This window comes from Wyeomyia smithii, chromosome 1 (assembly GCF_029784165.1).
Source record: "Wyeomyia smithii strain HCP4-BCI-WySm-NY-G18 chromosome 1, ASM2978416v1, whole genome shotgun sequence".
Taxonomy (NCBI): domain Eukaryota; kingdom Metazoa; phylum Arthropoda; class Insecta; order Diptera; family Culicidae; genus Wyeomyia; species Wyeomyia smithii.
Window position 1 is genome coordinate 54,322,173 of NC_073694.1, and position 20,511 is coordinate 54,342,683.

Below are 20,511 nucleotides of genomic sequence, written 5' to 3' on the forward strand. Positions count from 1 at the left end.
TTTGGATACCCTTTGAAAAATTTTTTAATTGTTGCTTTGCTTGAAAATTTTGTCAGAAATTTATTGATATTAGGTACTTTCCCTGAAAAAATTTGGTCAGCCTAACAATACTTGAAGTGATAGAGATTTGAATATTTAATTTTTGTCCATAATGATTGATACCTGTTGTGATTTTAGTAATTCTAAAAAATCCAACGATTATTCAAAATGCATGCTTTTGTTATACTTGTCTTATGAAAAATATATAGGTATTTATATTTCGAATATAGAGCAGAATAAGCAAAAAAGAAACTCGAACTTGCGATTCCGTTCCTATATCATTCACCACTATCAACAATTTATGCTCTCGGGAGATAATACGAAATGCTTCATAACGTCGCTTCAAAACTATCAAAATCATAACTAGATAAAAAGAACAATCGGTTGTGAAAATCAATAAAATTTATTCACATTAGTTTCGCATACTTGTTCAATCATTTTTCTGATAAAATAAAATTAAATCAACACGTAATCAACTCTTAAAACTCTTCTTTGTAGCATGCAGCAGTTCAATAACCTAATTTTATTAATTCGACGAGATTGCGTTCAAAGATAGCTTGCGGTTGCATGAGACATCCGAAGGAATCGGTTGCTATGTTATATACTTGATCCCCTGCAAAAACAACAACATAGAACAGCTATGCAAATAATGAATAATGAACAATAAAATACCTTTTTTGTTGCTAATTTCAAAATGGTTGGAAACAGCCTAGTTCGTCCAAAAAAGTCATCAATCACAGCATGTATAAATAGTTGCCGGAGGAAGAGTCGTGATTTCATACATTTTCCTGTAGCTCTTGATCGATTATTCCTGCATTATGTTTAGAATTGAACATTATTAAGTTTTAACCACTGTTAACCGAACATACCTAGTATACAAATCGGCATCTGTGTCAATTGAGCAATGTTAAAATAATTATCCTGTGTTCTGTTACCCATCCACTTTTTGAGCTAATCAGAACCTGTCTGGTAGTTGACTTTTTGCTGATATGGCCAGGAAACTTTTCACAGAAAGTGAACCAAAAAAACTGGGGCGACGGCGATTCGTATAGTCATTTGCAACTTTCGACTGCTGTTTCTGGACTGGACTCTAAAAAATCATTTGTCACCTTTTTTCTTGAAAATGTTGCACTAACTTTATTTAACTAGGAATTGTCTTCGTTCCATTTATTTTCTCTGAAAAACTAACACAAAACCGCAGAAAAAAACAAGAAAAAAAAAACCGTGGCAACGGCGATTCGTACAGCCATTCGCAACTTTCGTTTCCGTATACAAAACTGGAGATTTTTGAAAATAGATTTTCACAAATGTTCTTCAGAATGTTCCTCACACTTCACGAATCAACACAAATTTTTCGGTTTATTCAATTTTGTCAAAAAACTAACACCAAACAGCAGAAAAACGAGAAAAAACTACCGGCGCCGGCGATTCGTACAGCGATTCGCAACTTTTGACTGACGTTTGCGAACGAGAGCAAAAAGAATACGGATGCGCATACGTACGTAAACAAGAATGGCACGTTCGTACGAAAGCAACGATGTTCGAAAGCTCGAATTGGTTAGAACGAACCGGATTCGTATGCGTTCGTATCGCATTCGTACGTCGCTGCTGCTCTCGTACGTGCGATACGGCCGTAAACAAGAATAAGGGTGGTATTCAAGCGAGGTATTCAAGCGTTTTTTTAAATCGTCCTCAAATTCACGAAACAAAATTCCTTTCGGCCAGGTATCGGAGCTAAGCGCAATTTCTTTGAAGGTTGGATGTATCCCAATTTTGTGAGAGATTAAGCTCACATTTCAAACTGTGATGGCGCGGGCTCTCATAAAACCCGCTTGGTACGGGCACCCGAAGCTCTTGGGCTGCAATTGTGGTACTCCAGCTTCTCGCCCTTTTGTAAATGAAACAGATTACTTCCTCTGTCCATTCTGGTAGCATTTCATCTTCCTAAGTCCTGGAAATGACCCAGTGCTGCGGGCTACCAGCGCCTCTCTACCATACTTGAAGAGCTCTCTCGGCAGCTCATCTTTGCAGTACACCGATCTGAGAGCGGCTTTGTTGTTTTTCAGCATCCCGATCTCACGACGCACAGTGATGGCGAAAATAATAAATACACTTGCAGTGTTGGATAATTTTCCATATTTGCGCAGTGGTTTAGGTATTGTATGCTGTTATACTACGTCATTACGATGTGCAAACACTCTTTTCAAAAGAGGAACGGAGATATAACTGGAATTTTTCTGTGTCGGTGATTTGTGTGAGTTAGTGTTTTTATGGTGGCGAAATAATAAATACACTATTAAAATATATGTACAAAACATTCCACATAAGCTGTATTTCTCTACATATCGTTAGCAGAGTAACCTTTCACGTTACAAAATTCGCAATGTATCGTCATTCAGGTATCCATCGAAGTGCTGCTTCCACTTATCAATCAACTCGCTGGTATTCGCGTCATTGTACATGTTGGCATGCGACACCCAGCTTCTGCGAGATTGGTTCACCTTTTCAAATAACTTCCGCGTATCGCGCTCGAGCTTCTCGTGTTCATGATCCTCAGTCATTTTTGCCAATCGGTGTCTCCACTTCTAATGTCCTCGTTGCGACCTTCCTGGAAGATGTGCAAATCCTGCACCAGCTGTCGGTCGACTGTTTTGAGTGTAAGCAATGTCTGAGAAATTTCGGTTATCGATAACAACATGGTCAATTTGGCTAGCTAACGTTGGTCAGTACGGCCAAGTTCAAATGGTTTTGTGGATGCCTTTATGGGTGTGGTGAACAGAAAATTTAATGTGGTATTCCTTGTTTTACAGCGGGTTTTCACAACCCTGCGACTTTTCAGTTCAGTGGAACGCGGAACCGATATTTGATACGATCCGCGCAACACTGTCAGAAAATGGTAAGAGAAATAAAATGATCCTGGAGCCGGCTCTCCAAGCGCAGTTCGAACTGATATTCTAAACAGTTAACAAGTGTTTTTCTCTCGCAACAAACGTACCGAAAAATCCGTACATTAAGTAGTCCAAACTGGGACCTAAGTTTAAAGTTGAAATATCAGAAGATTACAGTGTATCCGCCAGTGTTCTTTAGGTCCTCAGTTTTAATGCTTCCGGCCGAACATCCAGCTCTCCCGGACTTTGGAGAGTTTCCTCCCTTTAGCGTGAATACGCTTACTAAAGATAAGTTTTCCGTGATAGAGTGGCTAAATAGCCAAGTACGAATTTAAGTTCTTTTTCTAAAGCTTTAACACAAGCCTTAGTCAAGGACTGAAACTTGTGTTAGGTCTAGTTACTGCGGTAACATAAGATATTACAAGGAAAAGACCAAGTCAAAGGCTAAGGCCGTTCAGAATTTTGATTACGTAAAGCGTACAGTATGTTTACCAACACGCGCGAATGCTGGGCTCGAGAGGCAGAAGATTCTTGATACAGACCGTTGATATCTGATCCGAAATCCTTAGAGTTTGCTGACCTTCTTTTACCTAGTTGAAATACATAAAAATGGGAGAAGAAGGTACTTCGTACTATCAGTCCTCGGGAAGCTGCAAAGCTAACGCATCACTAGCCATTGTTGTTCGTCTTGGTGTGTGGGTTGTACGGGCCAATCATCAGTTTGTTCATTTCTTCCCTTCTGATCTTGTATCTCGACGCGAAACACCGTATTTCAGAGTTCTGTCGTCCGCTGCCGATCAGTTGCTGTTCGAGCCGTCCCTGACATGGGAAACAGTTCCACAGACAAACTGCCATCTAACGAGAACAGCGCTCCCTTCCCTGTCAGCATACGGCCAAGTTTCCACCGGTCGACCAATCTTCTCTTGGTTACTCGTATTATAGTCGGTACCAAATGGAGGTAAGGATTGAAGTCGCTCGCGGTATCACCTGAACGTAGGAGAAAGAGTCTGGGGACACTGGAATCCATGTTATGCCAACTAGTACGGGTTGTACTGTTGGTAGCCGTTTACCGACTGTTGTGGAAAACCCTATTGCGCTGCGCTCCATTTTCTCGGTCAACCGACGCAGCGTGACCCTGGCAGCATAGCTGTCATATGCAATGCTGGAAATGCACATACATGATATATAATGCTGTCCGTCAATTACAGTTAGTTGTGCCGTTTTAACGTGTCGTGATTCGTGATTAGATAACTCTTAATCCGTTTTAATCGGATGATAAACGGCTGAACACGTGTCACTTGAGACCTTATTGTGGTCATGTTTAGCAACTCCTATCCCAACCTCCACGAGTAGTCGACCAGGATACGAGTCACCTTAGCGGAGATTGGGTAACCAACCTTCGGTCGAAACTTTGGTTGTATATGTTGACTGAGAAGGGGGGTCGTTCGCGACTGTCTCTGCATGTTACGCATGTTAGGGGCGGCATACAACAGCGTCTGACCCGGATCGGACGGCTGAAGCATGCAATGCGATGCCTAGTCAGCTATTTCTGAGACGGCAGCCCCGTCGCGAGATTAGGTAAGATAGCATACTGAAACTGAACTACTTCGAACATACCAGATAATAATGCGTAACAGAATAATGGGCATGGAACTTTTTTTTATGGACTTCCTCAATGCAACCAGAATCGTTGATCTATTGTGAGATATGCCCGGGTGTCTGCTGTATCCCGCACTTCTATTATTAGCAATACCGCTATTGAGAAGTGGCATACTTATTATTATTTTTTATCAGTGCTTGTGTGTAATGTGCTACACTTCCTTTTAGACGCTTACTGTTCTCCTATACCGAGCCAAAATATCACCAATTATAATTCCCTGGAGAAGTTTCGTCGTGCGTCCTTCTGGCCAGTTTTATTGATAAGAGGGACTTATTTTTGGTAAGAGGAAGTCACGCAAAGGTATTGTAGAATTCAGCGTGTAGGAAGAATAACTGGTGAGGAGCCTAAGAATAAACCCATGATTAAAGTCCTTTTCGACATCGAATGGCCTGATTCTACTTAGATTCGAACCCAAGACCATCCGCTTGACAAAGCGGACTCTGTAACCTTGCATCTATGCGGCTCCCCTTTGGGCCTTACTGATTTACTTAAATAGCCGTACGTCCTTAGACGTACAACATAATGGTCCAATTACCTTGCTCTTTGTGTTCCTTTTCGTCTCAACCTGATTCGAAGTGAGAACCAATGTTGCAGGGTAATTGTCCGTTGTTCTCGTCACGTGCCCTGCCTAACGTATCCGTCTAAATTTGGCCACTTTCTGGATGCTAAGTTCACCGTAGAGTTACGCAAGCTCATGGTTCATTTTCCGTCTCCACACTCCGTTCTCCTGCACACCGCGTCTTAGCACACCGCGGTTCTAAGCACCCGACGTTCGAAAACTCCAAGCGCTCGGAGGTCCTCTCCAAGCATTGTCTACGTCTCATGCCCGTAGAGAACAACCGGTCTAATAAGCGTTTTGTACGAGGTGCACTTTGCGCGGGAACTTAGACGTTTCGACCGTAATTTTTTTGTGGAGTCCATTGTAGGCACGACTCTCGCTGATAATTCTCCTTCTAATCTCACGGCTGGTATCGTTGTTCTCAGTCACTATTGCGCCAAGGTACACGAACTCGTCGACTACCTCAAACTCATCACAACACTACCTAGGCGTGCCCTGTCACGCTCAGCACCACCCACTAGCATGTACTTCGTTTTATCTTCAGTCCAATCCTCTGCTTCACATTTTAGTCTGGTGTACTGATCTGCCACCTGTTGACAGTCGCTGAAAAATTATTTGGGATATCACTTTGCAGGCGGCATTCAACATAGTGATCGCTCGGTAGTTCTCACAATCACGCCTTTCTTGTAGATGGGGCAAATAACCCCATCATTCCACTCCTCCGGTAGGCATTCCGTTTCCCAAATCTTTAGAATCAGCCGATACAGACAACTAGCCAACTTGCCCGGACCCATCTTGAGAAGCTTCGCTCCGATACCGTCCTTTTTAGCAGCCTTATTGTTCTTAAACCGCCGGATAGCATCCTCAACTTCAACTATCGATGGAGATGGCACATCTCAGTTGCTTGCTGCACCGACAGAGTCTCCTGCTTCGCTGTTCTGGGCTCCTGCCCGTACGTCATGGACCTAAACGATCGTAAAAGGACAACGATTATTAGAAACTCGATAAGGACTCTACTCGAACCGGCACGCGCAGGTATTCTAGCTAGAGAGCTGCGGAAGGTGAATGTGCAGGTCACAGCTATCCAGGAGGTGGCAAAAAACGGGAGAACGTGAATTCCGGGCAATAGATTATATTGCGGACACTTCATTTAGGTACCACATCTACTACAATGACAGCGTGAAAGTAGAAAGAGGAGTCGGTTTCGTGCTTATTGGGAAGCAGATGAAATGTGTCATTAGATGGAGGTCGATCAATGACCGTATATGCGTGTTGAGGATTAAGAGCAAATTTCTCAATCACAACCTAATCAATGTGTACGCAACGACTAATGATAAGCTCGTTGACGTGGAGGAGGAGTTCTATGATCTTATTGAGGAGACTTACAATGAGTGCTCAGGGCAAGACAGCAATATCGTCATCGGAGGTGCAAATGCGTAGGTCGGGCAACAAGACCTCCTTCGTCCCGTAATTGACAGAAAAAGCTTTCACTACTACAAACGACAATGGCATGAGGCCTATCAATTTCGCTACAGCCAGAAGCATGACTATCTGTAGCACCTATTTTGCACGCCGGAATGTTCGTACGCACACCTGGATGGTCTGCTCTCAGATCGACTATTACATATCAGGAACTATTACATATCAGGAACCGAAACGTGTCTACCCTTGTCATGTGCAACGACAGGGAGGGGAACATGATTACCGATAAATCAGAGGTGGCCAGGCGTTGGCTGGTACAGAGCGTGGTAGCCCGTTGGATGTTGGTACTGCGGTGGTTATAGATGAAGAATCATTTGAAACAGTCGACGAATTCATTTATTTAGGTACATTAATAATGTGCGTCAATGAGGTTATTCGTGAGATAAAGAGGCGGTTAGCGGCTAGGAACAGGGCCTTCTACGGACTGCGTAACCAGCTAAGGTCCTGCAGCTTACAAACCCGTATAAAACTGGCACTCTACGAAAAGATTCCTGTACACGAATTTCATGTATCTCCCGCTCGGCAGAGTGCTACTGAAGACTACTAAATAAAAAAGGAAGTGGAGGTTCCCTAAAAAGTTCCTTGTTGAAAAGTGACGCTGCGTTTATAACTTTTAGTTAAAATATAATACACCCGCATCGAATGGAAGCAAAAAGCTATCTAAAGTTTACGTTTTTCACCTGTTATAAGCTGGTGAAAAAATTTATTTCATTTTCAATATGGGATACTAGCATAAACAATTTTTTATAGTGAAATGTATTTTTCATATATGCAATGCATGTTTTTTAATCCTCAATGTATTCAAATGGTTCCGGTGCTTCCGGTTCCTTTAGATCGTCATTTTTCGGTCCATACGCAGTAACCCGTTCGACCAGCGTCTGTTCGCCGGTTGCACTGTGCTGCATCATAATAATTCCTCCAATTGTAACGTCCTTCAGCGGGTTGTAGGGACTTCCTTCGGCGATGCTAATAACCTTCAACTGTTGACGCATGACACGCGCCGGATTATGCAAGATCTCAAAGCTAGGTTCTGGTTCTTTCGGTGTTTTAGTTGCCGATGCAGCCGTTGTTCCCGAGGAAGAGTCATCCCCGGCGGCTGGTGTTGCTGGTGAAGGAACGCTTGCGTCTTTGGACTTTTCCTTGGACGCCTTTTCTTTTTTATCCTCCTTAACTGGTGTGGTTTTTGCTTCCTCTTTAGCCTTAACCGTGGCCGACAGATCATCCTTGGCAGTGGAAACTTCTTCGTCCACTTCCATCTTCGAGTCGGTAGATCCGTCCTTGGAGTCTTTCTTTTTGTCGCCAGTGCGACGCTTGGCTCGAGCCGCCAACGAGAGAACGGCTGTGGCAACTTTGTCTCGCTCCTCGCGTTTTTTCTCCTCCAACGGAGCTGGATAGCTGTACAATGACGGACGAGCAGCGGATTTGAAATCAATCTTCGGCATCTTCAAATCCGAGTTCAGTGCAATCAAACTAGTTGGAGTGAAGGCCAGTGAAAGACAGTGAGCTAGCGGGAACCAGTACCAATATTGGGTGAAGACCAGCATGCCAACCACAGCTTGCAAGTTTGTATGTCCGGTACGAGATTGCAGACTTACCGTTACGTTGCGACCTCCGGCATCGATAATTCCCTGGGCCAATATGGCACCATACTTAGCCATTACATCTTCATGTTTATTAGTTATAACTTGGTTGTACAACTGCCGGAAGAATGTAACCTTCGGGCAGGTTTGATCAGTTTGCTGGATCAGAATCATTGCGGATGCGATGAGCGCACCCTGACGGACAAAATTAACCGGATCAAATTTGGCCATTGGTTCCAGCAGAGCAATCGCTTCACGTAGACCCGTTCCAGCACAGGCTATACCGAGGGCCATCGCTGCTCCGTACCGAACGTGCGGATTGTAAGATTCGGCCAACAGCGAAACGACCGAAGGACACTGTTCAGGTGTACGGAACAGAATAAATCCAATAGCAGTAACAGCGGCCCGACGCACATCGTCATTAACGTCACTAACAGCAACATGCAGCAGCTTCCGGATGGCTTGATTGTTACCGGTTCCGCAGTAAGCCATTGCGATCGTATACATACCGCTACGACGCAAAACAGGATCCTTATCGTTAGATAAGCTTGTAACCAGTGAATCGGATTCCTCCAGGCGTGCGTACATAGTCAAAGAAATACCAACAGCCAAGCCACGCAAAATCTTTTCGTGTTGAGTTTCCTGAGCGTAGGCAACCATATCCTCGATTGCCGGCGCGTGTTTGGAACCTAGCATGACCATTCCCATGGCGATTCCGGCAGCTTCACCGGTAACTGCGTCATCCTGGTATAAATTAAACTTCAATTGTTCGTACACATCCTGGCGATGAGTTCCCATAGCGGCCAAGCCCAAACCAAGACAGCCGCCATGACGGACATTCTCATTTTGAGCATCCTTCAATTGCTGTAGCAGATAGTCAATTATGTTTGCTCCATGGTTAGCGTGAATCAAACCTAACGCATACAGACCACCACCCTCGGAATAACCAGAGCTAGGTCCACTTTCCTTCGGTAGATAGCTTTGCATAAGAGCCAACGATTCAGTTTCATGTCCACGATGGATTACACCCAGAGAAGCTGTGGCCGTCAGTTTGGCCCAATTCGTTGCTCTAGCCAACCAGTCCAAATTGTCACGTAAGAACTGATCGCTAGTAGTTCCGCTGTGCATGAAAGCATTCGCAATGACGGTTGCTGTGTGACAAATCGACACACGCACTGCTTCTTTTGTAGCCCGCAAAATCTGCAAATCAGCATGGTTGCTGCGTATTAAAAATTGTAACTGCAAATCGATGGAAACCTCCCCGGAGAGGATATTAGCTAGCTTTTCAATGTTAGCTTGGTGTGTCTTCTCCGTTTCATTCAAACTATCAACCGTACGCTCTACTTTAGCATCGCCACCACTGTCGGTCTCTTTCGGTTCTTGTTTAACTTCTGGTACGGTTGATGCTGCGCTGCCTCCGGCAGCCGCGGTTCCTTGTGGCTTCAAGTTCGAAATGAGAGCAGACGGAATCGGTGCTGTCGCTTTCAAAGCCTGCAGTACTTGACCCAAAAATTGCTGTGTCGCCGATTCGTACAAATCAAAGGCAATCTGGTAGGCCATAAGTACCAAATGCTCACCGCCTTTCGTTAGATTGTCCAACAACTCAGCCACGGCTAGGGGATCCTCGAGAAAAATGAGACATTGGCACATGTTCACGTAATCTGGTACACCTAGGTTTCGATATAAGCCCACCAGACAGCGTAGTACGGTGTTACGGAATGCACGATTCTGAATCAAGCTCATAGTAACCTAAAAAAATAATTAGGGTATCAATATTTTTGCTTCTAAAGATCAAATTATTCATCAAACCAACCTGAAAAGCATAGGCCAACATGCCAGGAATATCATCCGCTTTCATGATGGACGACTCCACGACGTCCATTCGGCGCGTTTCCAACGCAATTCCCAAAGCCTGCCTATACTGTCCATCCTCCAAGCAGCGTTGAATCATCCGATTGACGATGGCCTCCAAACGTGCATCGATCGGTTTTGCCTTGCTAGGATTTTCGGCAAGCTGAACCCTCAACTGAGTATAATGATCGATACATTTTGCAATGATCGTGTCAACGTATTCATTGCGAGCATTCACATCAAACAGATCGCCAGCACCTAGCGCGTAGGTTAGCGAATCTTCGAAGGACCCCAAATGATAGTAAACTTTGGAGGCAACCAGAGCTGCCAAGTCATGCTGCGCAAATGCTTTGTCTTCGTGCAGGATCTCTATCTTCTCGACAGCTTCCGAAATTTCCGGCCAAAACTCATCCACAATGGAATCCAGCTTCTTCAGAGCGAACACCTTCAGCTCCTGGATCGGTTCATCCAGCAAACAGATGACGCCGGCAGCGGAAGTAATCTTCAACATCATGTTCTTCACTTTGCAGAATGTCCTCTATAAAATGAACTAATAGATAACTATGATACAACGAAAACTGTTGGGAAAAATACCGAAATTTATTGTGTATGATTAAACTTTATTTTTCTGCTTTTTTACTGAACTCACTACACAAGAAAATAGCAACGTAATGTGGCACGAATGACTTTCATAAAATGATAATGGCCGCGATGAATGGTGACTGTCAATCGATTGTCAAAAATATCGACGCTGTATATACACACTCATATTGAACTGTTCAAATTTATTCGTCAAAATGACCCCTGACAAAACAAATTTCAACTAAAAGCGTAATCGTAATTATGGCAGAGAGAATCAATACGAGTTGTGCTTTGAGATAAAAAATAAAATCTCAAATTTTCGAGAGAAAGTTAACCCTTTTAGTATCAGAAAAGTATAAGTATACTGGAAGATGTGTGTTAAAAAGAGCAGCGATAAATATTTTGAGATACAGCAACATTTCCCTTTGAGATGCATCTTCTACCTTGGCAGGCATTTTTCATTAAGCAGTTATTTACTTTATCGATATGAAACATTGTTCAAAAGTGTATCGATGAGTAAAAACTGGCATCGCTGAAGAAACGTAAACGAGGATGAAGACGAAGTTTGTAAACCTTTTCTGAGAACGGCTGGATTCCAAACCAACCTTTCAAACGTGTCGGACAACTTCTAGAAAAAATTGAATTTGGGAAGTTTAATTTCACGGATACATCGTAGAAAATTGGAGAATATAGCAGTTTAAGAGTAGGAAAAGGTGAAGAAAGAGTAGACCAAAAGAAAAAGTAGCGTTCTGAGGCTTTTTCTGTGAAAATAAGAGCGAAGTAGACAGACGCCATTCTGGTTAAGAAGAAGAAGAAAAGTGAGGTTATGACGGAGATAGAAGAAGATCCTCCGGACACCAGAGGAAAAAACGAAAAGCAACGTGAAAAGTTTGAGTACATCATCAGCGATGAAGCTCCTTACCGAGTTTACTTCGAGATGCGAACCAAGCCACAACCCGGAGCGAATGTCAAACGAATCAACAAATTTTCATTGGGTTCGAAGCTATGTAGTGCCCCACTGTACAAAAATCACATAATTGATATGAAGCAGATTGGAAGGAACAAGATCATGGTGGTTTTCAACAGCTACCTCCGGGCAAACTCAATAGTCGACGAAATTAACAAAGAGAAGGATGGAATGTATTCTGCATACATTCCAAAACATGTTGTTTGCATTTCAGGAGTTATCACTGGTATCCCAACAGATATAACGACCGATGAAATCAAAATGGACCTCCAAAGTGAGGCTGAAATGTAGATGTCTACCGTCTAAATCGATACGTGGATGGAATGAAGCAGCCATCGAACAGAGTTTCAATCACATTTCGAGCAAGCCGTTTGCCAGACAAGGTAAAGTTGTTCTGTTGTCTAAGCAAGGTACAACCATTCGTGCAGAAGGTTGTTTTCTGCAAGAAGTGTTTACGGTACAACCATAATGCGGAAAACTGCAAGGGTTTCCAAAGATGCCAAACGTGCGGTGAACGCCATGAAGATGGACACTACGATGATTGCCAACAACGTATCAAATGTCTACATTGCAAAAAGACACACGCAACCGGCAGCGTCGGCTGCCCAGAGCGACTTCGACAAGAGCAAATAAAATCTATCATGGTGAAGAAGAACTACACTTATATCGAGGCTAGGGATATGGTTTCCTTCACCTCGAACAACATATTCGAACCATTGAACTTACTGCAGGACATGCCAACGTTAGCGGAAACATTAGCGGATGGCAGCAACCTAGAAACACAGTGGCAGCAAACGAACAAACCGAGAGTCCCCATCACACCTGCTATCAAACTGTATACAGACAAGAAGCAAAATCCGCAAAACAAGCGGAAGCGACCAGCAAATACGGAATTATCATCGAAAGAGAAACTACAATCGGAACCTACACCAGGACCATCAATGACAAAAAATGAGAATCAGTTGAACTGGAATCACCAAACAGATGGCGTTGGATTAAAGAACACACACAAAGTACAGGAGGTAGAAAAGTGGAAGAGAATGATGCAGGAAAAGAACCAACAAATAGAATTAAGTGTTACGCATAAATATCAACATAAGGCTATGAGCTTCTATTCGGAGCTTATTAATGAAGAAAGTATTAGTGCGGAAATGAAAGAAAAAATAAAGCAAGCAGTGCAAAAGTATTTTCAATTAAACCAAACAATCGCATAGAAACATTCAACTAGAAAGAAGAAGAAGAAAATAACAAATTGCAATGGAGGAAAAAATTAAAATAATACAATGTAATATACAAAGTCTGAATAAACACAAAGAAGAGTTACAGAGTGTTGATTGGAGAAGAATATACAATTGCATTGCTATCAGAAACATGGACTCAGGAACGAGAACAGCTCTCGCTACAGAATTTCGGGATTCCATAAAGTTTTACAATCGAGGGAAGATAATTACGGTGGATCAGCCATCTACCTAAGAAATAGTTTCAATTACAAGAAAATTGAAATCGAAAACCTATCGGAAGACACTCAAGCGGTGGCAGTTGTTATTCCGAGTAAAGACATCGTTGTGGCATCAGTGTATATAACTACTCAAATAAAAAATGAAGTTTTCGAAGAAGATGTAACAAAAATATTCGAAGCAATGAAAAGATACAAAAATGTAATAATTGGAGGCGACTGGAACGCACACCATGTTACATGGGGCAACGAAAAGAGTGATAAGAAAGGCTGCATTCTAATGGAGCTGATTACTCTATATAATTGGCTAATTCTGAATAACGGACAAAGCACATTTATACCCATTCAACTAAACCAAAAAAGTACTGCCATAGATGTCTCAATCTGTTCAGCGAATCTATTTGGAGAACTGGACTGGACAGTTCGAGATTTTGGAATAGGCAGCCACCACATGGCGATACAAGTAGTCATGAGAACTAAAGAGACGAGAACACAGGATAAGTGGATTTACAATAGAGCAAAAATTAATAAACAGCTGGCATCACTAGATTCCAGCGAGATACAATCCTGGAAAGACCTCACAGGAAAGGTGAAACGAATATTCAAGGAAAGTAAACAACGAAACAAATATACACCCAAATACTGGTGGACATCAGAAGTGGAAGAGGCCTGGAAAACAAAAACACAAGCTAGAAGAGAATTCAACAATATAGGCAGCATAGAAAATTTGATCAAGTTAAAGAGAGCATCAGCAGTGTTCAGAAGAAAAAAGAAGGAAGAAAAAGAAAAAAAATGGAAAGAGTTCGTTGAACAAATTGGTCCTTGGACTAGCTCAAAAGAACTGTGGATAAAAATAGGCAGACTTACGGGGAAGAAGACATATAGGAAGGAAAACAGTCCACTTTTAGATGACGAGGAATTGGCAGAACAATTTTTGGACCTGCACTTTGGCCAAACGAGCAGAGTGGAAGAAATTAACGCTGGCGGATATCAGGCTAGTTACGACATTTTAGATGAACAAAACTGGAATAGAATCGTTTTGGCCAAAAATGCGAATTCCGCACCGGGTGATGATAGACTGACTTATGGAATGCTAAGACAATTACCACCAGATGTCGTGAAGAAACTACTAACGGACTTCAACAAGCAGTGGCGTAGGGGATACCCTGACGAAAATCTGAAAAGAATAAAAATAGTGGCTATACCGAAAGCAGGAAAGGACCAGGAGAAACTAGAAGGAAAACGACCAATCTCGCTGGTTCCAACTTGTATTAAAGTTGTGAATACAGCAGTCTTAGAAAAACTACAAAGAGTGATAGAAATGAACAATGTACTTCCCTCGAAATCTTTTGGATTTCGTAAGGGGCTATCCACGAATACATGTGTGTCGTATGTTGTCAACAAAATAAAGGCCAACAAAAGAGAAGGCAACCTAACGTGTATAATATTTGTAGACCTGAGCAATGCGTTCTGCAAGGTGAAGGTCGATGCACTAGAAAAGGTTATGCTAGAAAATCGGATACCATCTGAACTAATACATTGGATTATAAACTTTCTTAACAATAGAGAAATAGTTTTTCAAATAAACAACAAAACCTTGACACGAACAGTCAGTGAAGGGCTGCCTCAGGGGGATGTTTTGTCTCCCACACTTTTTAATGTGTACACTGCCAAAATGCACAAAATTCAAGTCGATGGAGTTGAGCTGGTGCAATTCGCGGATGACTTCGGCATTATTGTCACAGCGAAGATGGATGAATTGCTGAAATCAGTTGGACAAACATATCTGGACCTATTCGTGGAAACAGCAACGGACCTTAATCTAACAATCAACCCAGGAAAAACAAAAAGCATTTTATTTCATGGAGGCGAAAAATCTCTAGACTACCACATTGACGGATCAGCAGTAGAGACCGTTAGGTCCCATAAATACTTGGGAGTGACGATAGACAGATCTGTAACATTTGGGAAGCACATAACAGAGCTTAAAGAGAAGGTCAATGAAAGACTCAATATGGTAAAAGTTATCAGTGGAATTAAAAATGGCGGACACCCCGAAACAATGTTGAATATTCACAAAGCGTTGATCCGAAGTACCCTGGAGTATGGATCTACGGTATACAACAATGCAGCCAAAGTTAATCTGAATTCATTAACAGTCATCAATAATCAAAGCCTTCGAAAGGCAACTGGGTGCACAAAAAGTACCCCATTAAATACGCTTCTCGCTGTATCTGGACTGGAACCGCTAAAAATCAGGCACGAGTATATTACGGGTAAAGAAATAGCACGAAACATCGCATATAAAACAGCTGTTGGAGAGCAACTTATTAAAACGACAATCAAAAATTGCTCAGATGCAAACAAGATTAGTTACATGGAAAAAGTTTACATGCAACATTTTCAGCTATTTGACTCCATCATGCAAATTGAAAAAAACTGTCCAAAATACCACGGATTGGAAATCCGTCCCACACTCAAAGGACTTTTGACATCAAAAGAAAACACAAACCCACAGCGGCTTAAACAACTGCTATTATTTGCTTTCAATGGGACCTATAAAGGACGTAGAAAAATCTTCACTGACGCCTCGAAAGATAACCACTCATGCGGAATTGGTATTTACGTGGAAGGAACTAGCATAAGAGCGACATATCAACTGGCAAACGAAGTGAGTATCACTGGAGCAGAACTAATGGCGATCAAAGTGGCCATGGACGTTATTGCGACGGAAAACTTAGTGAATACAGTTATATATACGGACTCCCGGTCAGCTTGCGAAATTTTGGAGCTAGCAAGAGAACAAGCTGATCGCGAAAAAATACTAGATGAAATATTAGCATCGGCAGCAAGATGGAAAGTATCACTGCAATGGATACCAAGCCATATAGGTATAAAAGGCAACGAAATAGCAGACTATCTAGCCAAAAAAGGAACAACGCATGGTCAACCAATAATAGACAACAGGATATCATACAAGGTCGCATTCTGGATTTTGAAGAACAGAAAAACTTTGGAAACGGATGAATGGTACAAGGATTACGACTTCTCCAAGTATTGGAAACATAAAATGAAGCTAACAGACAACCCGAAATGTGAGAAATGTGACACAATAGAGACAGCAGAACATCAAATATTACATTGTGATATTTATAGTAGAACACGCTCAACGTATTCTTTCGGCAAAAACAACACACTTATAGAAATTTTTCAAATGAAAAACGTAAACATGATAAAAGAAATTGCGAAATTCGTCAAAAAAGCAGCTATGGATCTGTAAGAAACTTCAGCCCCTCAGCTGTGGTCAGATGACCGTCAAAAAAATCAGCAGGGCATATAGTCTTGGTAGCTAGCCCGAAATTATGCACTCTGGGTGCAAACAGAAAGAAGAAGAAGTTTGTAAACAACAGTTCAAATTCTGAGCATTCTCGATTATTTCGTGTGATATTTGAGGATATTAGTAAAGATTCGTAAAATATCTATTCATCATGAAGCGTAAACATTGGGGATCACTAGAAGATGGCAGCGACAAAAAGAACGAAATTGCTAGCAACGAAATCATACTTCCGATGACAAAAATGGAAAAGTTTCAGCAAATCAAACTTCCATATACGATAACTCGTGAAAAGAGGTAAGAGAGCTCCTTGATATAAATGGACCAAAACTCACCTAATATTTTTTTTTAGGATCCCATTGAAAAATCCACTGGTAACACAAACGGTAGAAGTAATGAATCAAACCGAAATGATTCAAACTCTGATCGATACCTATTCCACCAAGTCCGGACACAGCTACATTCTGAATCCCTGCCAGCTGATGCCAAACATCGACTTTCCACCGGCCAATACTGCCGACTTGAACAGGAATGAGAAAATTCTACGACCTTTATGGTTTGCAAATCCTCATGACAGTCGATTTACGCGTGGCGAACCAAGAAGCTATCCAAAGCTCACAAGACCGGTGTTGATCCAAGCTCTCCGAAAAGTAATATGTGGCCTACTGAGGGTGGCAGGCTTTTCCGAGATTAATGAATCTGCCTTGATTATGATGGTCGACGGGATAGATCAGTATATGCGACTATTGTGCGAATCAATGCGAGATGTATTGGTTAGTGAGGGTCGTGAAGCGCAGTCTACCCTGGATATTCTTACTTTAGAGAAGAGTTATTTTGCGGTTAGCAAACGGAGTGTGACCAGTTTACATAACTATTACAAAGAGCTGGGCAACAAGAATAAAAACGAAATTCGCGAATTCAAGGATATCTTTCAAGAGTACGATAAACTTTTACAAGAGAACCATTTGTCCGCAGCACAAGGCATGCATCAGACAAGTAGTAAAATGGAAACCGTCAAGGAGGAAGAATATATGAGCTTTCTGGAAGGAGCACAATTGCAACAGCATTCTCAGCTGGAAACATCAGGGGCAGGACCATCTTCGGTAGACACGGCCTCCACAATCAACATCATGAGTTTTCTGAACGGCGAAGGCAGTACTGGTACAGATTAGGTGATTATAAATCTAAAATTAAATTAAATTAATAAAAAAAGCGCGTCTAAACAAACGCTAGTTTTTTTCGTCTCATAGAATGATGCTTAGATATAAAATGCCAATCACTTAATTCGCTGGCCATACGGTAAAGATAGAAAATCGACTTCCCTTTGAACGATTTCAGGTAATTCTCGCTGTAGTAGTTCGTGCAAGGAGATGCCGTCGTGCTTATACACCCAGCAACCTTTGCTGGTGGTCGATTTGTCCGGGATATAATCGTACCGTTTTGGACCACTGGTTGGCGAACTTAGCCAAATCTGTCGGTTTGGTGACTGTCTATTTATGACGTAGGTTCCGTACGGCTTCCCAAAGTTTACTGTCAGTACACCGTCCTGCAATTATGATGATTGAAACAATATTCGCATTAATATATGTGAATATCCGATGTACCCCGTAAGTCACGTCTGCTGATTTTAGGAAGCTTGTTTCCTCTACCAATTGCTCCATGTAATCACACAAAGATTCCAGAGTCTCGGAGCATACCACTTCGAAGGTAGCAGAGTCGACCAGCGAAGCTGAAATGAAATTGTTCGGATTCATAGAACGTAAATTTCTCCGTCGATTGTGTAGCAGGTCTGCGCCCGACTGATTTGTTTGCACTTTGCTAATTTGTTTGCAGCATAGCTGGTGACTGCTTAAAGTACGCTTTATATGTTTATTGAACAATGACGGCGTCAAACGAATAGTCCGAGGATTATTTACTTGAGTAGACAAACTACGGATCGCGATGAGAAGACTCATAATGCCTGTTTCGTTATGTGCTAATGACTAATTTAAGTTCAAAAGATCCGATTTCATAAGACCACAACAATAACAAGTCCAGCTGTCGTTACGCCGACTGTCAAACAATTTGTACACTTAGAAAAAAGTGTGATCTTTTTTCTTCCCGGTACGATGTTTTCTCCGAGTGTAGATTTGTCATTTGGCATATCTGCTTTAGATTAAAAAAACAAAACAAAACAAAAACATTAAAATTGCATTCAGCGTCGTTTTCTCGAATTCTTGTAAATTTCATGTAACAAAGCTTATTTAATCAATTAGGTATTCATGATGGTTATCAGGCACGGAAGTGATGTGGTAAGACAATCATAAAACGCGAGATTAGCGTTTTGTTAATTATTTTTTGTCGCGTCAGGAAGAAGATCTCTCCTCAGACGCTCCGGATTCGCCACAAGCTAGAAATCGCCAAACAAATGAACGAAACGGTGAAGAATTCGCTCGGTTTCTTTTTGAGCGTGGCACACTCTACTGTATGTATACTTCAACAAAATTTCTGAGACAGTGCAATTATTTTAATGTTACTTTTTCCCCCAGTTAATTTGATCTACATGTACGCCAATAATTTAATCGTCCGATATCATGTAAAGGAAATAGGTATTTCAATTTACGAAGCCCTGAGAAGGCATCCACTGCTGGCGGTTGGGATCGCGACTGGAATGTTCATCATCACTCTCCCGTTTATGTTGTTTGTATTTTTCACGCTGGCCACCGCTATCATGACTTTCACTGGATTCGTACTGATCGAAGGAACACTGATAACAGTCGCCTCGATGTTGCTGGTTGGCGTGCTGCTCTGCGTGTTCTCTCTACTGGCCTTTATGGGGTTGGTGTTTTTGGCTGGCTACTTTGGACTATCGAGAGCGTACGACTGTTTGGATCGATGGAATGGTCTTGGTAATGAAAGATATCGCGTCAGCTCAAATGATTAACTGCTGAACGTTCTTTTAATTCGGTAGCTAATATCTACCAGAAGAATCTTGCTTTTAGCGTTTTGTACTTAAGTTTTTATTTATAGGTATAACAGTGAAGGTAGAATCTAGCACAGTAATTTATTATAGCAGGGCCATTTATGGATGATGGGAAAAATATTGTTCCTAAACATTTGATAAAAATATAAATAAAATTCCATTAGTACGTATGATATTGGTTCATTTGTACCCAGGATTATGATCGAAGAATTATCGGCAATTTAGCTGGAAACGCTTACTCCAACTTTTAGACGTTGATGGATTACATAGGACGTTTGTCCAATTTTTGTTGAATTTGTTTTTAATATTCTTTGGTTTCATGGGATAGTTTAAAGCATAATGAACAGAATGATAGAGCAGAAAAAGTTGAATAACTGAATAAAAATTCATTGTAAAAATCAGTTTAGTTTTTTTAAATTTTCACAAAAAACATCCGAGTTCACTCGGCAACTTTGGATTCAACCGGTATTTCAGCAAAAAAATGCCGGTTGCCGACAGTTGTCAGATCATTTTGCCAAGACTTCGTCCAAAAAACTAAGCTTGACGAATCTCGTCTCTATTTTTTGCCGAATTTATCGTTAAACACTGTTGATGCCGAGGTCAGCAAAAACATTACTGGTATCTACTGGTATACTCGTTGCCGTGTTTCGGCAATACAGCTGTCATTTTCATGAACGAGTTGCCGCCATTTTTCTTAGTGCAAATTTATGCGTGTTACGGGTGAGCAAACAGGAATCGGATACAAGTTTGGAGTTTGAAATTTGTGCAAATTACAAGTGTTTACAATCCGGTAGCCGAAAAAAATGTAGTACAGTTTGGGGGGAAGTGGCTGGAACTCAAAAAGTGTAGTTTCAAATCGTGTGAATACAATATTGTATTTGTTTTAGGGATAGTCATTAGACGTAATTTTAGATTAGATGTTTAGCTCAATGCCCTATTGGCGAGCAAGATAAAGATAAGTATTGAAGATTTAGTATGAATAAATTTCTTTACTTATCTCATCGAGCTTATAACTTATCTTTTGAAAAAAAAACTACCTGATTCACAGCAAAACTATTTTCTGCGATTGGATTCCACTGAAAAACCGGCTCTTTACTGTGCCGAACATTCAGCTTATATAACCGAAAGGTCGTTGGACTGGTTTGCCGCTT

The 20,511-nt window shown here is 41.6% G+C and overlaps 4 protein-coding genes and 1 long non-coding RNA gene across 5 annotated transcripts; 2 read left to right on the forward strand and 3 right to left on the reverse strand.

The window, feature by feature from the left end:
• Positions 1 to 428: 428 nt before the first annotated feature.
• On the reverse strand, positions 429 to 1,570 carry LOC129734032 (uncharacterized). Its single transcript, XR_008729766.1, has 3 exons — positions 909 to 1,570; positions 712 to 850; positions 429 to 652 (listed from the first exon to the last, which is right to left on the reverse strand). It is a non-coding gene; the product is annotated as an uncharacterized LOC129734032 (long non-coding RNA).
• A 5,719-nt stretch (positions 1,571 to 7,289) lies between these two features.
• Positions 7,290 to 10,801, reverse strand: LOC129717700 (26S proteasome non-ATPase regulatory subunit 1). The gene is made up of 3 exons (XM_055667796.1): positions 10,654 to 10,801; positions 10,022 to 10,597; positions 7,290 to 9,957 (listed from the first exon to the last, which is right to left on the reverse strand). The coding sequence occupies exons 2-3, from the start codon at positions 10,571 to 10,573 to the stop codon at positions 7,414 to 7,416; spliced, it is 3,096 nt and encodes a 1,031-aa protein (XP_055523771.1). The 5' UTR covers positions 10,574 to 10,597; positions 10,654 to 10,801; the 3' UTR covers positions 7,290 to 7,413.
• Positions 10,802 to 11,123: 322 nt separating this feature from the next.
• LOC129717823 (uncharacterized) lies at positions 11,124 to 17,625 on the forward strand. Its single transcript, XM_055668007.1, has 3 exons — positions 11,124 to 11,214; positions 16,470 to 16,695; positions 16,751 to 17,625. Exons 2-3 carry the CDS (start codon positions 16,553 to 16,555, stop codon positions 17,568 to 17,570), a joined length of 963 nt encoding a protein of 320 aa, XP_055523982.1. The 5' UTR covers positions 11,124 to 11,214; positions 16,470 to 16,552; the 3' UTR covers positions 17,571 to 17,625.
• Positions 17,616 to 18,491, reverse strand: LOC129717824 (frataxin homolog, mitochondrial). Its single transcript, XM_055668008.1, has 2 exons — positions 18,003 to 18,491; positions 17,616 to 17,944 (listed from the first exon to the last, which is right to left on the reverse strand). Exons 1-2 carry the CDS (start codon positions 18,351 to 18,353, stop codon positions 17,675 to 17,677), a joined length of 621 nt encoding a protein of 206 aa, XP_055523983.1. The 5' UTR covers positions 18,354 to 18,491; the 3' UTR covers positions 17,616 to 17,674.
• A 44-nt stretch (positions 18,492 to 18,535) lies between these two features.
• Positions 18,536 to 19,761, forward strand: LOC129717825 (uncharacterized). The gene is made up of 3 exons (XM_055668009.1): positions 18,536 to 18,689; positions 18,748 to 18,862; positions 18,927 to 19,761. Exons 1-3 carry the CDS (start codon positions 18,660 to 18,662, stop codon positions 19,319 to 19,321), a joined length of 540 nt encoding a protein of 179 aa, XP_055523984.1. The 5' UTR covers positions 18,536 to 18,659; the 3' UTR covers positions 19,322 to 19,761.
• Positions 19,762 to 20,511: the final 750 nt, after the last annotated feature.